Below are 16,963 nucleotides of genomic sequence, written 5' to 3' on the forward strand. Positions count from 1 at the left end.
GCTCCAGATCTTTCTCTTCTAGACTCCCCCTTCTCTGTTGAAGAGATTAAAAAAGCAGTTTTTGACCTCCATCCAGAGAAGGCTCCTGGGCCTGATGGACTTCCAATCCTTTTCTTCCAGAATTTCTGGTCGGTCATCCACAAAGACCTCATCCCCTTCTTTCAATCCCTTCACACCAATTCTCTTCCAATCCACAACATCAACTACTCCTTTATCACTCTCATTCCTAAAAAAGATGGGCCAATTCCCCAGCCGATTTTAGACCCATTAGCCTCATCAATAGCACGGTTAAAATTTTTTCTAAAATTTATCCAACAGACTCAGCCCTCATATCTCTTCTCTAGTGGATAAATCCCAATCAGCCTTTCAACATGGTAAGTCAGCCCTCGATTCCATCCTCCTTGCCCACGAAATGATCAACCTCTGCTCATCTGGTAAAAAAGAGTTATGTGCCATCAAGGTAGACTTTTATAAGGCCTTCGATTGTGTTAGCTGGGATTTTCTTATCAACCTCCTCAAAGCAAGAGGCTTCAGTAACACATGGTGCTCCTGGATCCTTAATATCCTTTCCTCTGCTAAGTCTGTAGTCCTAGTTAATGGCTCACCTTCTGCTTTCTTTCAATGCCATCGGGGACTTAAACAGGGTGACCCCCTCTCCCCCCTCTTATTTCTGCTCATTGTTGATGTCCTGACCAAGATGATCTCCTCTAGTGCTCTCTCAGGAGACCTCTCTGATCTTAATCTGAAAGGGGAGTTAAATCATATTAGAACCCTCCAGTTTGCAGACGACACCCTCATCTTTTGCAAAGCCACTCGCAGAGACATTCACACTCTCAAAATCATCCTTCGCATCTTTGGTCTTACATCTGGCCTATCCATGAACCAGGCCAAATCTCATCTCTACTATCTTGGTAGAATTCCCAACAATGGTACCACACTCGCTGACAGTCTTAGTTGTTCCCTTGGTACCCTTCCATTCTCCTATCTTGGGCTTCCCCTTAAAAGGGGCTCTCTTTCCAAAAGAGAGTGGCAACCCCTTCTCGACTCATTCTCTAAAAAGCTGTCTCTGTGGAAACATAAATCTCTGTCAATAGGTGGTAGACTCACTCTTCTAAACTCGGTTCTATCACTCTTATAAACTCGGTTCTATCTTCTATCCCTCTTTACTATATGTCTTTTTTCAAACTCCCATCCTGGCTCATCAAGACCATTGATAGAATTAGAAGGAATTTTCTTTAGGGCTGCTTCCCCCATACTTCCAAACCAAGGAGTTTAATCAGCTGGGGCATTGTCTGTAAACCCAAGGTCGAGGGGGGTCTAGGGGTCATCAACTTGCACTCTTTCAACCAGGCTCTTCTATCCAAATGGTTATGGAAAATCAGCCTCAAAAACTCTTTCATAAGCAAGGTCATTTGGTCTATATACTCCTCCAATTCCTCCAACTCATTGGTTAGTCCTCCTAAGGCATCAGCCTCCAATTTGATTAAAGATCTTTTTAATATTCATGACTCTTTCTTTAGCCAGGCTCAGTGGTTCATAGGGGATGATACTTCTTATAGATTTTGGCACGATAAGTGGCTGGGTGTCAACACTCTCAGGAGCTTACACTCAAGAGTCTATCAACTTGCCTTCTCTCATACTAGCTCAGTTTTTTCCCAAGGAGTTTTTATCAATAACGTATGGAGATGGCACCCCATCATCAGGAGAGCTCATTCCACAGTTATTAGAGAAGATATCAACCACCTGTATTCCATTCTAGCTCAATCCAAGACTCCGGACATTCAAGCTCATGATAAGATCTGTTGGCCCCTTCATCCATCCAGAGAGTTCACTGTTAACTCATGCTACAGATCCCTTGTCTCAGGGGGGATCAAATCTCATTTATTCCAATTCATATGGAAATCTCCCACTCCCCACAAGGTTAAAATTTTCCTCTGGCTCCTTAGCCATCAGAAGCTACAAACGAAAGATGTGCTATCTAAAAAAGGTTGGACCGGCGACAATACATGTCCTTTATGTAATTCTGCTAGTGAGACCCATGACCATCTCTTTGCCAAATGTTCAGTTCTGAGAGAAGTTTGGTCATTGATCAACCCCAACCTCCATTCTGACAAATGGCCGCAAGATATTTCAGCTCTTCTTTCTGGATCTCTTAATCAGTTCACTGACTACCGTATCAGATGCCTATGGAGAGTTTTATTACACTGTTGCTGTTGGAGAATCTGGTTTAGCAGAAATAACAAGACTTTTAATGGTGTAGGTGCATCTCCCTTGATCATAGAAGTTCATATTGCTCGTTTCACCTTGTTATGGACAAGTGCTGCTTCAAGCAGAAGAGCAGCAAACATGCACAGAGCGGCGCTCCGCCTCGGTCTGAAGGAGCTAGCCAAAGTTTCCAAGGATGATGATGTCGGGGACAATTTCTAATACCATCATCTCCCCTTTTGTTGTTATTTTGGGCTTCGGTCTAACAGTAATAATAGTTCTTAGTTTTGTAATAACTTCATAAGTTTTACATCTAGTTTAAGCAGTGTAGCAGGGATCATAGGAACCATCTTTGATCTGACTTGGTGGGTGACGACAAGGTCCGCTCCCCACCGGTTATATCACCTATTGGTTCTTATTATCCTCTTCTTTTTTTTTTGTTTGACTTGTAATTACACTAACTCTTTTGTTTCTATACATATTTTAATATATGAACAGGGAATCTCTCCCTGTTTTTCTGGTTCAAAAAAAAAGTTTTTTTCTCATCAAATCTAGAGTCCAACTTGGGTTCAAGGCCACTGAAGTGGGAATTTTTTTCATATAAAGATTTTCTTTTTCTTTTTATTTTTAACAAATAAAGGGTATGTGTTTCCGTGGACGGGGCGGAGCCAATGGACTTACTTTTGTTTTTCGATATTTTCCTAAATTACAGTACTACCCTACGTGAGGAGGCCGAATATCTTTGTTTCACCTTCTCATGCAGAATTGTAAACCCACCTTATGATGGGTTAGGTGAGGAAGCTACATCACGTGAGGGTTAATACCTCAGTTATTTGGGAGGTTAATGAGGGATTAGACCTCTTCATCTCAAGCCGAAATCAGAAGAAGATGCTAGAAAATTAATATTATAGCATTCAAGTCCAGATTGTTAGGATTATGTCCTTGATTCTTAGTATAACTTCTTAGGAGTTAAATAGAATTAGATGTCTATTATGATTAGGAGATTGAGTCAGAAAAACCAAGGAAGAAAAAGGAGGAAGTTGCTATTCTTGTATTCTCGGATTAGGAGAGGGTGTAACTAGATTAAAAAAGTGTGTGAGAGAAGTGTTGTGCGTAGCGGAAATTTCGGCAGAGTTTTTGGTGCACAATAATAGAGAAAGATCAATAAGAATTCCTATCTCACCAAGGAAACAAGAATCTGAAGCGAATATCTCAACAAAGTGAGATATCGGCTCTTCCTCTCATCAGTTCTAGGACTGACTTGTCGAGAGATCTTAAAACTATTACAATGGCCACAAACACAAACAAACTAATTTTACATGGTTCGGCAAACTGCCTACATCCACGGGGCAAGGAGGGGGGAGATCTACTATTAGAGGGAGAGATACAACTAGGGTTTACAATTACTTAATCTAAACCCTCAAACAAACTCTCAAATCTCTCATACAAAAACTCTCTCAAAAGGATGCACAAAACCCAAAAAAGGAACCTCTGCCTTTTCTTTTGCACAGCCGCACACGGAGAGTTTTCTCCAACCACCTTCGCACAAAACCTGCTACACCCAAATCGCCTCCTTCGCACGAAGTCACTGCAGCCGAAAAAATCCGCCGCCTGCGATTTTTTCTTTCCCCCTTACACTTGCTCATGTTTCACGAAGCCCTAGGATGGGAATTTATAAGGGTGCTATACAATTGAATCGGGTGGGCTTTTGTATGTCTACTGTTCATGAGATCTTGGCTTTGATCTCTTCACGTGGGGTGTGGCCCCCATTGGAAACTCACTTCCGCGTTCACAATTCTCCACCTCGGCGAAGTTTTCTTCCAAAACTGAGCCGACACTAAACAAACCAAATGTCTCACTTGTTGCATCCAGTACGAAGTGAAACAGTTCACGACAACAGACTCAATCCACAAGAAGTCGAGAACCCAAAAGAGAATGCGAACAAACTCCAAACGTCGGTATCAACTCACCAAATCGATCTCACCCCATCAAAATCAACTAATCCAAACCGACTGCATCATAAAGACTGTCTACGTATCCTCTTTCCCAAGGAATCAAGCCGAACGTAGTTCACCAAAATGGCCGCGAACGACCACAATTCAATAGAAGAGTTCGCAACCCTTCTCTAATATCATCTACTCTGCGGCTGATAGCACCTCCAATGGCCTCAAACACCTCCACCTGAGGTAAACCAATGACCATATCCAAATTATGTCTACCAGCTGCACTCGAATAAAAACTCAACTCATCATCTGCACCTAAATACAAATGATCCCTAAGCTGTGTTACCTCAGCTGGAATCCCAAACAATGTAGTATGATCTGGAGTAATCTTCACCCAATATGGAGTAGCATCAATCTTCATCCGCTGTGATACATCTAAGGTCTGTCCAAAACTCTCCACCTGTTGAGAGTCAAATAGCTCCCTCATCGAAGCATCATCCAAAGTGACACAACCAGACCTATCTTCCAATGGAGTTTTACCTCCAATCGCAACAGTTGGCAATTCTTTAATAGAATGACTCAAATATGTCGAAGCCTCAGTCCAGAACCTCTTCTGCAAACTATTGCTCGGCCACAAACACTGATCCTCCTCCAGCAAGGCATGGTTCTCCAAATTTGCCACCCTATCTGGTTGCCCCAAGATTTCCTTTCCAACGAAGTGTCTCAAAATGCCGTGAGCTCGGCTCCAATACAGAAATAGGTCCATCTTGTACCTCTCACCAAAATCAGAATGAAGTACCTTCACCTTTCTGTCCATCTTACACTTCTTCAAACTGTTAGAGACTACTAGGACTTTCTCCATTGAGGATTTGGTTGCAACCCAAACACGCCTAGAACAGCCACCAACAAAGGAAACCAAACGCCTATTACTTCCCAATGATGCCCCATTGGAAGGCCCCCAAACATCCTCGTGAACTCCTTCAGAACGATCCTTAACACGGTGAATAGAGGTGTCACACTTCACATTGGTCTTCTTGCTCACATCAACATGTTCACTGGACTTCAAACTGCAGGTCTTCGCACCCTCTTTCAATCTATGTGAGGAATTAATACTGGAATGGCTAAGCCCCAAATACCGCAGTCTAGTCGAATCAATAGAAGTCGTCAGTTCTCCATCTGCCACTATACCTCCAGTCAAGTAATACAGGTTATTCCTCCTGACGCCCTTCATCACAATCTGAGAGTCTTCCACAATCTTAAGAACCATATCCTCAATTCGAACATTCAGACCCTCTCCAACCAAAGCTCCAATTAAGATCAAGTTCTTCCTTAAAAAAAGAACATATCTCACATCATTTAACTCCCTAACAGTCCCGTCAAACATCTTAACGTGAATTCTTCCTATCTTAAGGATCCGGCATGCACGGTTATCAGCCATGTATACCACACCACTATCCAGCTTCTCAAAACTGAAGAATCATTTCCTTCTAGGGCACACATGATAGGTCGCACCACTATCCAACATCCATTCAAATTCCTCCGAATAGCTATCTGTAGGACTGATAGAAAGAGAATAAATAGAAGAGTCAGAATTATTATCATCCGATATGATGTTTGCTTCTGATGATGGTTGCTTCCCTTTTCCCTTCTGCTTATTCTTCATCCATTCGTCGAGCTTTGGACAGTCTTTCTTCCAATGACCAGTCTCCTTGCATCATGCACACTGATCTTTTCTAATTATAGGATGTCCTACTCTAGACCGTGACTTCTAATTCTTTCGGTTTGGACCCTTCCCTCTTGCTGCCAACGCCTCTGCTACCGGCTCAACTGAAGCCTCCTTATTCTTCTTTCGAAGCTGATAATACACTAGTGCAGTAGTGACCTCACTATATGAAAGGGATGCCTTCCCATTAATCAGAATAAGGACTAATGTCTCATATTCCTCGTCGGGCAAGGAACTCAACAACAGCAACGTCTTGTCCTTATCTTCAATCATGACATCCACATTCACCAAATCCGCAAGAAGCTTTGTGTAGGTGTTCATGTGATCTCTAATTGAGGTTCCCTTGTTCAACTGGAAACGATAAAGTCTCCTCTTCAAATACAAGCGGTTCTCAATACTCTTTGTCAGATACTTGCTTTTGAGAATCTCCCAAATCTTCTTTGCAGAAGTCTCATTCATCACATCATATTTTAGATCTTGAGTTAAACAAGATCTAATCACACCACACGCCGTTCGATTCATCTTCTTCCAAACCTTCTCTTCAATCACATCTGGCTTGCCATCTAACTCCAAGGTATCCTCCAAATTCTGCGCGTTCAGCGCATCCAAAACCTCGCATCTCCATAATCCAAAGTTGTTTGTACCATTAAACTTCTCCACATCTATCTTCATAGAGTGGATATTCAAACTCTGAATGGTCTTCGCGCCAGAAGCACCATCCTCGACACCCGAAGCATCTTCTTTCCCCGACATCTTTCTCAACGCACCAACGAATGAAGAATAGATCAAAAACTAAAAAGATAGAGTCTTTACCAAAAGATCCCACCTTTATCACCAAACAAAGCCCAAGACGAGCTTTCAAATCGATCTACTCCTCCAAATAGCCCAAGCGTAGCCCGAGCTCTGATACCACTTGTTGTGCACAACAGAAATTTCGGCAGAGTTTCTGGTGCACAATAATAGAGAAAGATCAATAAGAATTCCTGTCTCACCAAGAAAATAAGAATCTGAAGCGAATATCTCAACAAAGTGAGATATCAGCTCTTCCTCTCATCAGTTCTAGGACTGACTTGTCGAGGGATCCTAAAACTATTACAATGGCCATAAACATAAACAAATTAATTTTACGTGGTTCGGCAAACTGCCTACGTCCACGGGGCAAGGAGGGGGGAGATCTACTATTTGAGGGAGAGATACAACTAGGATTTACAATCACTCAATCTAAACCCTCAAACAAACTCTCAAATCCCTCATACAAAAACTCTCTCAAAAGGATGCACAAAACCCAAAAAAGGAACCTCTGCCTTTTCTTTTGCACAGCCGCACATGGAGAGTTTTCTCCAGCCACCTTCGCACAAAACATGCTGCACCCAACTCGCCTCCTTCGCACGAAGTCACTGCAGCCGAAAAAATCCGCCGCCTGCGATTTTTTCTTTCCCCCTTACACTTTCTCATGTTTCACGAAGCCCTAGGATGGGAATTTATAGGGGTGCTATACAATTGAATCGGGTGGGCTTTTGTATGTCTACTGTTCACGAGATCTTGGCTTTGATCTCTTCACGTGGGGTGTGGCCCCCATTGGAAACTCACTTCCGCGTTCACAAGAAGAGGGTTTCACAGTTTGTACCCATTGAAAAGATTGTAAGGAGAGGGCTTTAGAGAGAATATGAGAAGTTGACTATGTATGTAATGTTGAGAGAGAGAGTTTATAGTTTCTCTTGTAGTTCTCCTTCTACATAGTGGATTTCTCGATCGTATTGTTACCCTGTGGAAGTAGATTGAAGTTGGTCGACCAAACCATGTAAATCTCGGTGTTTATTTTCTTAATTGTGAGTATTTTCTATCTTGTTGATTATGTGTTGATTTTTAGGTTGCGGAAATCATAGTAGGGGGGAGTAAAATCCCCAACACAGATAAGAATGTTGTCATTCTAGAAGAATATGCAGAAGGCTTCATAAAATCATGAAGACATGATCTTTAAATTATGAATTTTTTCAGTGAGGCTACTGTTCTTCAAGAATAGTATCTGGTTCGGTGCAGAAATGTACGCATACTGTGTTCATAAATACTTACAGGTCCATTACTATTTAACTTAAATCAGCTAATTCCATATATATTTGTTCCACTTCGAAGCCTATAATTTGTGAGAATCAACAGTTTTTTTGAAGGGAAGTCAAACATCAAACCGTGCATCACTTTTAGAAATTATATATGCTATTTCTTCCTGTTTGCATTATCATTATATATTTTGGTCACATATTATTACATTACTAGAAGTCCTATAAGGTTCAAATTTCTTTTTTCAATAAAGAATTATTTGAAAACAAGTTGTGCTGACATTTAACTTATAGTCAATTTTATTATTCGTGCAGATGATTCCTTGCACAAGCCGAAGAAGATTGTTGATGTTGGATGTGGGCTAGGTGGCAGCTGTATATATCTAGCAAGGAAGTATGGAGCTGATTGCTGTGGCATCACTTTGAGCGCTGTCCAAGCTCAAAGGGCACAAGCTCTTGCTGCTGCTGAGGGGCTAGCTGACAAAGTATCCAATTATCTCCCTCACTTTTGTTTCTTTTAGTACCGTATCTGTTTCTTAATGTATTAGGAATCGATCAGATCCTCTCCACGGTAAGTAGGAAAAGAATTGCTTCCTCAATCGTAATGTGTAATATGTAGATGGTAACAGTATGGTCGTCATTCATTCCCAATATAACTGGCACTATTTTCCACTGTAAGCATTAATTTTCATTTTTCGCTCAAGGGAAATCTTAGCAAGTACTGTAAGTTATCTATAGAAAATTCTACGAAAGAAATGTTAACGTTGTTTAGAAAGTCCAATGAAAGGAAAACTAAATTGTATAAACAATTGTACGCAAAATCATATTTAACTTCATTGGTTATCAGGTGTCCTACCAAGTTGCAGATGCATTAAACCAACCATTCCCTGATGGGCAGTTCGACCTGGTTTGGTCCATGGAGTGTGCGGAGCATATTCCTGACAAGACGAAGGTAATTAATTTATTTGATGTAAACAAGCAATGATATTTATTAGTTTTCATTAAGTATAAGATTCATGTTATGCTAGTGCATTTTTATTCAAATCAATTGTTGTTATGCTGTCAAGTGTTTTCTTTCTTAATGCTTACAAGTAGGTAATAAGCCAGAAGGTGATTCTTTAGAGATTGTACCATGTTCTATCTGAAATTGCTATCAAACTTCTTATGCTATATGTAAGGCAACCTGCTATACTTTATTGCAGTGTTTTGCACATGCAAATACATCGTCTGAGTAGAAAAAGGGGCATACTGGATCACTATTTTTTTTCCCCATCATGATTTAATTGGTTTTCACAGGTCTATACTTGCATGTATCAGTGAGAAGTCTATATATACTTTATATTTTAACTTCATAACTTGTTTATTATGTAGTTGAAAGTAGAGTATGCATTCTGATAAAAACTCCATTCAAATTATCTTTTTATATAGGCGAACTCGAAATAATAAAATTATCTATCTCGAGTAATATAGCAGGTGACACGTAGACACCTGTGCTGTCAATTTTGATGCAAAAATATACCTACATTTTTGTTGTATGTTCTGATGTAGTAAGATAAAACTAAATTCTTTCTCTCGCTATTTAAGATCAGTCATTCGTAAAATCTTGTTGCATAACCTAAGTGAGGTTATCTATTTATATGAAGACCAGGGATAACCAAGGATAACATGTGCTTGCATAAGTAAGTTATCTATTTATATGAAGACCAAGGATAAGCAAGGATAACATGTGCTTGCATAAGTAAGTTATCTATTTATATGAAGACCAAGGATAACATGTGAGAAATTTCTAGTATAAAATTTTATATTCATTATAGAAATTTTCTATGTTGCATAACCTAAGTGAGGTGACCACCACAATTGATGCATATTTCATGCATGTTTGAAATTACAGACACAGATTCTTTTAAGAAATAACGATTTTGAGTTTAAATCATTTGTGCTGATGCAATTGTGCTTGGTTTCGTCAGTTCGTAAGCGAATTAGAACGTGTTGCTGCACCTGGGGCTACCATAGTAATAACGACATGGTGTCACAGAGATCTCTGTCCTGACGAAGTCTCTCTAAATCCCAAGGAGAAGAATCTATTGAACAAACTATCCAGTTCACATTACCTCCCAAATTGGTGTTCAGCTGCTGATTATGTTAAAAGTGCTCAATCCTTAAATCTCCTGGTAAAATATTACTATGTATCATTTCATTTAGTATTTAATTTCGTTTGGATGCCATGGTGTTTTCCTTACTGTGTTTTTCTTAAAAAACACCATGATGCTGTGTTTTTCCCTTTAAGTGTTTTCAAAACACCATGTTGAGTGTTTTTGTCAATACTAGTTTGACCCTTTATAACATTAGTATTAAACATATTATTAATATATTATATATTAATTATAATAAAATATATTATAAATTAAATATTCTAATATTTGGTTTACATTACTATAGTATTATAAATAGTTAGTATAATACAATATAATATTGTATAATGTATTATAATATTATATCAATATTATATTGTACTTTATTGTGATATATTATATTATACATATTACATACTATTTTAAATAAAATATATTTAATTATTTTGGTATATCAACTTGTTATTGTTATATATTATATAATATTTTTAAAATAATATTATTTTATTATTAATATAATATGATACTATTATTAATATATTATAATATTATTAATAATGTTAATATTATGTTACTACTAGTATTTTTTTAATAAATTAATATATTATAAATATTTTAATATTATATAATATGTTATAGTTTCTCATATATGTTAGGTATTATTAATAATAACTTTAATAATTTATTGATATAAATAAATATATCTAGTATATTATGAATATATTATTTTTACATTAACATTTTTAGCCACTAAATTTATTTTGCTATTAAAAATCATCTTTACTTATAATCATATTATATTATTTATATATAATATATTAATATTCTATATATTATATACATTAATAGCTATAAATATATTTATATATATTTTATTTATAAATATTTGTTACTATTCGATATAATATTTTTAATTATCTAATTTATTAAAATTTATTTATTAAAGACCAGTTAATAATATTATAGTGATTATACTATTGTGTAGTATATTATTATACCATTATTATATTATTATTTATTATCAATAACTTTTTTATTAGTTTATTTATATATTATTATTATTTATTATTATATAATACATTACCAACATATTAAATACTAGTATATAATATGTCATTTATATAAGATATTTTAATTATTATATTTTCTATTATTTATTAAATATTACTAATATATTAGATTAACAATAATATAGTATAGTATAATATATTATAATTTATAATATAATAAGCAAGTCAATAAGAACTATATATTAATTATATTTAATATATTATATTAACCTAAAAGGTGTTTTGAAATAAGTGTTGTGTTTTGTGTTTGAGGATGACTTAGCTCAAAAAATGCGATAGTTTTCAAACATATGGGGTTGTGTTTTTGGTGAAAACACAATGAAAATAAGTAAAACACCATAGTATGCAAACGAAGATTAATTAAGTTTTGATAGGCTCAATTGCGGATGGACCTCTGTTGTACTATAGCTTAACTGCAGATAGACCTCCAATAGTTCTATTGGTGAGGATAGACACTCTGATCAGAATGAACTTTTTTTTTAATTTTTTTAAGGGTCAAAAGATTTTTGCACAAGGAGTCTATCTGCAATTGGGCAATAGTACATGGGTTCTATCCCCAATTGACCCTTTCAGGTAATCTTTAGGAAAGACAGAACTACGTACACTGATCTACATACAGAAATAGAGAGGAACAATTCAAAACAAACACGCTGCTCTCTGTTGTAGGATATTAAGACAGACGACTGGTCAGAGAATGTAATGCCTTTTTGGCCTGCAGTCCTCCGATCTCTTTTAACATGGCGAGGCCTCATTTCTTTTTTAGGAAGCGGTAAGAGAAAACTTTTCCGGCACGATATTCATTTATAATATTGCTTCTGTTATTATAAATGATTCCATTGCTTAGATTTTGTTCTTTCTTAGGATGGAAGACCATAAGAGGAGCACCCGTGATGCCTAAGGTTATTGAGGGCTACAAGAAAAATGTTGTCAAGTACACAATCATTACATGCCGGAAACCTCTGTAGTAGTCAGTATTATTGTATATTATTGTAATCTTGGACTTTTGAGGCTGCTGTGTGAAATTGTGTGTGACCGGTTGAATGAAAGTGTTGTAACTCATATGAGACTTTTTCGATTTGATACGATGGTGAAGTCGTTTTCACTCTGTTAATGTATAAAGTGCAGGGTTTTTAGTCCAATGAATATAGTTTAATTATTTACGGGGTCTCTGTAACCTGCAGGCTTATAAATAATTTGATTGCACCTTGGACGTGCTTTTGTTTGTGGTAAGTTGAAGTCAATGAAGTGTAATAAAGAGCTTGGCAAGCTTCATATCACATGATTGCCGTGGAATTGGTGATCCTAGCTAGAGAGTTACATGAATAACTAGTCCAACTGTTTGCAGACAAATAATTTGCCTTTCGTATCCGGTTGATACACTTCTTACGTACTGTCAGATGTCAAACTGCTACTGAATACTTTGGGAATATTTAGAAGGAAAATATCAAAGTGCGCTACCTGTACTACTACATACAAAAATGTGAGGTCCATAACAATCCATAATTTCTCTTCACAATTAATTAACAAGAAAGAGTCCCAATTTTTTGTCTATGATAGTAGAAGAGTAATATAACTATTGTAGTATACTTATCACTACTACGTGAGTCTCGCCTAATTTTCTCGATTTTCACGCTGACGTATGTCAACGTGGTTAATTAAGAGGTGAAATGGGGGAAAAACAAAAACAAAACCGTATCTCATTGAATAAAAGTCATTGGGTAAGGACTTAAAAGACTTTTTTGAAAGGGTACGTGGAAGCACGATGTCTTTTAACTTGGGAGGCTAGCAACAAATTTCCCTAATCTTGATAAAATTCATGTTTTTCAATGAAGTAGATTTTGATGTGATGTAAAACCGTCCAATATTTGTTTTGTTCTCCCTGAGATGATTCTCACCCTCTTCGCTCTGCAGTAAAAGTAAAACCAATAAAATATTTTTTAGATTAAAAATTGTTTTCAATGAATTAATTTTTATACAATGCAAAAAAAAAAAAAAAATCCGCCTTCGTTTTGTTCTTCTTGGGTTATAAGAAATTACGTACGAGGGTCGCTGACGATTCCCAATCCTGTAGTCTAGGTTCTCGTGTAGAAACAAAAAGCTACTTATCATCAAGCAATGAAAAGGGTAAGTCGTATATAATCTCACACAATCACACCTTTAATATTTTGGTAGTTGTACTTAACACTTCTAAATTAACATTCTTAAGAAAAATAAGTTGCAAACTCCCTGTCTTACAAATTCAAAAAGTGTTAGATGCTAATAAAATAGTTTAGATGATCTAATATAGAACATAGGGAGGACAAATTTTTAAAACCAACCCTTTCAACATTTAATCCCAAAAACCGACATCATTTGCACTTTTTTTAAAAAACTAACCTGGTTTCAACCTTGATGCTGAAAACATGTAGGTTTTTGAAAAAAAAATTCTGAAACTTCACGGGAGTTAAACTCCTGTGAAGTTTATCAGATTATTAACAATCTGCTAAAACTTCACGGGAGTTCAACTCCGTGAAGTTTTATTGATTAAACAAACTTCACGGGAGTTGAACTCCCGTGAAGTTGTATTTGTTGAACAAACTTCACGGGAGTTGAACTCTCGTGGAGTTTCAGTCCAATTTCCAGAGAGCCAACTCTCGTAAAATTTTTGACTACAACTCCAAGGGAGTTCAACTCCACGGGAGTTCAACTCTCGTGGAGTTGTAAACGCCTATATATGGCCCAGCCTCGTGAAGTCCCGCATCCCTTTCTCACCCGTTCCCAAACCGAAACCCTAACCCTCTCTTCACCGTTCCTCACCGCCACCAATTCGCTGAAGTCCGCGCCGCTAGCGGTCATCATCCTCACTGAAGCCATCACCCAACCCGCACCCCTCTCTCACCCGTTCCCAAACCGAAACCCTAACCCTCTCTTTACCGTTCCCCACCGCCACTAATTCCGCCGCCGTCGGTTCCACCGCCGTCATTGAAGTCCCCGTCGGCGGCGGTCATCATCCTCACCAGAGTAGATCGTTCTCTCCGCCGTCATCGCCAGAGTTCACCGGAAATTAGGAAAATTTTAAGGTAAAATCTTTTTTTAAAAAATTTCCTCCTAAATTCTTGTATATTCTCACTATATCATGATGATTACTTGGAAAAAAAAATTAGATTTTAGAAATTACTTGTGAATTATTTAGGAAGATTGTGAAGAAATTTTAAATAATTTTGTGTATTTAGAGGGGAAATTATCAAAAAATGTAAATGTTAGTGTTACTACATATGTTTGATATTGATATATGAATTTGGTTAAAATTATGGGTTACTACATATGTTTGATATTGATATATGAATTTGGTTAAAATTATGGGTTTCTAAAATTGATAAGATAGGATTTAATGGTAAGTGATATTGATATATGAATTTGGTTAAAATTATGGGTTTCTAAAATTGATAAGATAGGATTTAATGGTAAATAACATTTTTATAAAGTTTTTTCGTGTAATATTGATCGTGAATTTTTTTACTCTTCAAGGTAATGATGAATGATCGAAGCGTAATTCTTTGTTCATATGATGAGAAGATTAATTATCTCGCAAATAATATATCTGTTTATGAAGGAGGTGTGACGAGACCGTTGTTTATAACAAAATCGTGTACTTTCGATGAATAGGTTAATGAATTACACAAACTTATATTAACCAACTCACGTGAGTATCACCTTAATGTTATTTACAATTATCCTATTACGGGGAACATAAAAGCGACATTCAAATATGAAGTGAATATGATATGGGTCTCATTGGAGTGTTACACGGCGAGGGGCGTTCGATCGAATTGTTTATTAAAAAACATCAGAGGAATTTGGACAAATCGTTGAATAACAACGGAATGTACTCCCGTATGTTGGAGGACCTTAAAGTTGACTTCATCGGCTTTTTACCTCTGTAATAAGATGAAGGTTGGACACAATCATAATACATAAGCGATCCTTCGATGGTGGGCACTTCAAATGCTTTCGATACTAACACGGCCCATCAAGAAGATAATGCAAGTGTCAAATCCGAGAATGATGATGAAGAGGACGGTTTACAAATTAATAGCATGACGTTGATAGATCGTGATGAAGGGGACAGCCAACACATTGACAGATATTATACTAATAATGAGTATGTTGTCTTAGAGGATCCGTCGCCCGATGAACTTCAAAGAAAAGAATGGATTGATAACTCCATGATAAAAAGTATTCCTATTGGTACTAATAACGGTGTTGCTACACAGGGCAAGGACTTCTCATTCACGAAGGGAGATCTTTTTAAAAGTAAGGAGAAATTGATCCATGTGCTTTACTCGTATGCCATTGCCAAAAATGTCAAGTTTAGGCAAACAAAAAATAACACAAGTTATAATGTGATTTGTTTTTATCACAAAGATAGTGAAGATGAAGATAATAATGGACACCACAACGACAATGTGAAATGTCCTTGGAAGCTTAATTCACGTTCGGGTATAAGGTAGGTGGGCATTTCAAAATCATGGCATACTATGGACTCCACACATGTAGCAATCCTTGATTGGAGATGAATAACAAGCATGTGTCCTCTTTTTTTATATATCGATTGATTTTACTGCATCTAAGGGAGGATCTTGATCTAAGACCGAAAGATATTCGTCTTTTAATGCATAAAGCGACCAACTTAGATGTATCATACAACAAGTGTTGGATTGTTAGGAGGAAGGCGATGATAAAAATATCACACAATATCAAACAAAAAATAACACAAGTTATAATGTGATTTGTTTTTATCACAAAGATAGTGAAGATGAAGATAATAATGGACACCACAACGACAATGTGAAATGTCCTTGGAAGCTTAATTCACGTTCGGGTATAAGGTAGGTGGGCATTTCAAAATCATGGCATACTATGGACTCCACACATGTAGCAATCCTTGATTGGAGATGAATAACAAGCATGTGTCCTCTTTTTTTATATATCGATTGATTTTACTGCATCTAAGGGAGGATCTTGATCTAAGACCGAAAGATATTCGTCTTTTAATGCATAAAGCGACCAACTTAGATGTATCATACAACAAGTGTTGGATTGTTAGGAGGAAGGCGATGATAAAAATATCCGGGGATTTGGACAAATCTTATGAGATCTTATCACATTATCTTGAAGCACTAAAAAGAGAAAATCCTGAGACTGTCTATGAAGTTTCATCAGACCCTGTTGATGGCGAAAAACAACAGTTCACATATATATTTTGGGCATTTGGCCCTTATATTGAGGGTTTTCAATATTATCGCTCTCTTCTTAGCATTGATGACACCCACTTATACGGTAAGTACAAATGCATTTTGCTTGTTGCAACCAGAGTTGACGCAGATGGCGGGTTATTTCCTTTGATGTTTGCAGTGGTTGATGTTGAAAACACAGAGAATTAGGCATGATATTTTGCATGCATTAGATATCATATCCTTAGTGTGGGGGCGAGGCTGATTACATTCATATCTGATAGGATGAAAGGAATTCCAAGAGCACTCTAACGTCATTTTCCGTCACCGCATACACATCGTTATTACATGTGAGTTGTGACATATTAAGGACAACTTCAAGAAGAAGTATGGAAACGGTCAGGTTCAAGATCTTCTTTGGCAAGCCGGGACATATTAAGGACAACTTCAAGAAGAAGTATGGAAACGGTCAGGTTCAAGATCTTCTTTGGCAAGCCGGCTGTGCAACAGAAAAATTAGTTTATGATGGTCAGGTTCAAGATCTTCTTTGGCAAGCCGGCTGTGCAACAGAAAAATTAGTTTATGATCAAATACGAAAGAGGATTAAGTTTATTTCACGA

General features: G+C 37.0%; 1 protein-coding gene across 1 annotated transcript; it reads left to right on the forward strand.

Annotated features, from left to right (window-relative positions):
• Positions 413–12,160, forward strand: LOC109838387 (probable tocopherol O-methyltransferase, chloroplastic). Its single transcript, XM_020406836.1, has 6 exons — positions 413–929; positions 8,244–8,413; positions 8,776–8,880; positions 9,896–10,099; positions 11,797–11,899; positions 11,992–12,160. The coding sequence occupies exons 1-6, from the start codon at positions 413–415 to the stop codon at positions 12,093–12,095; spliced, it is 1,203 nt and encodes a 400-aa protein (XP_020262425.1). The 3' UTR covers positions 12,096–12,160.

This window comes from Asparagus officinalis, chromosome 4, assembly GCF_001876935.1.
Source record: "Asparagus officinalis chromosome 4, Aspof.V1, whole genome shotgun sequence".
NCBI lineage: Eukaryota > Viridiplantae > Streptophyta > Magnoliopsida > Asparagales > Asparagaceae > Asparagus > Asparagus officinalis.

Coding starts and splice junctions, on each gene's coding strand:
- LOC109838387 (XM_020406836.1), top strand. CDS start 413: ATGATCAACCTCTGCTCATCTGGTAAAAAAGAGTTATGTGCCATCAAG. Junction 930..8,243: donor TGGTAGAATTCCCAACAATG/GTACCACACTCG, acceptor TTATTCGTGCAG/ATGATTCCTTGCACAAGCCG. Junction 8,881..9,895: donor ATATTCCTGACAAGACGAAG/GTAATTAATTTA, acceptor TGGTTTCGTCAG/TTCGTAAGCGAATTAGAACG.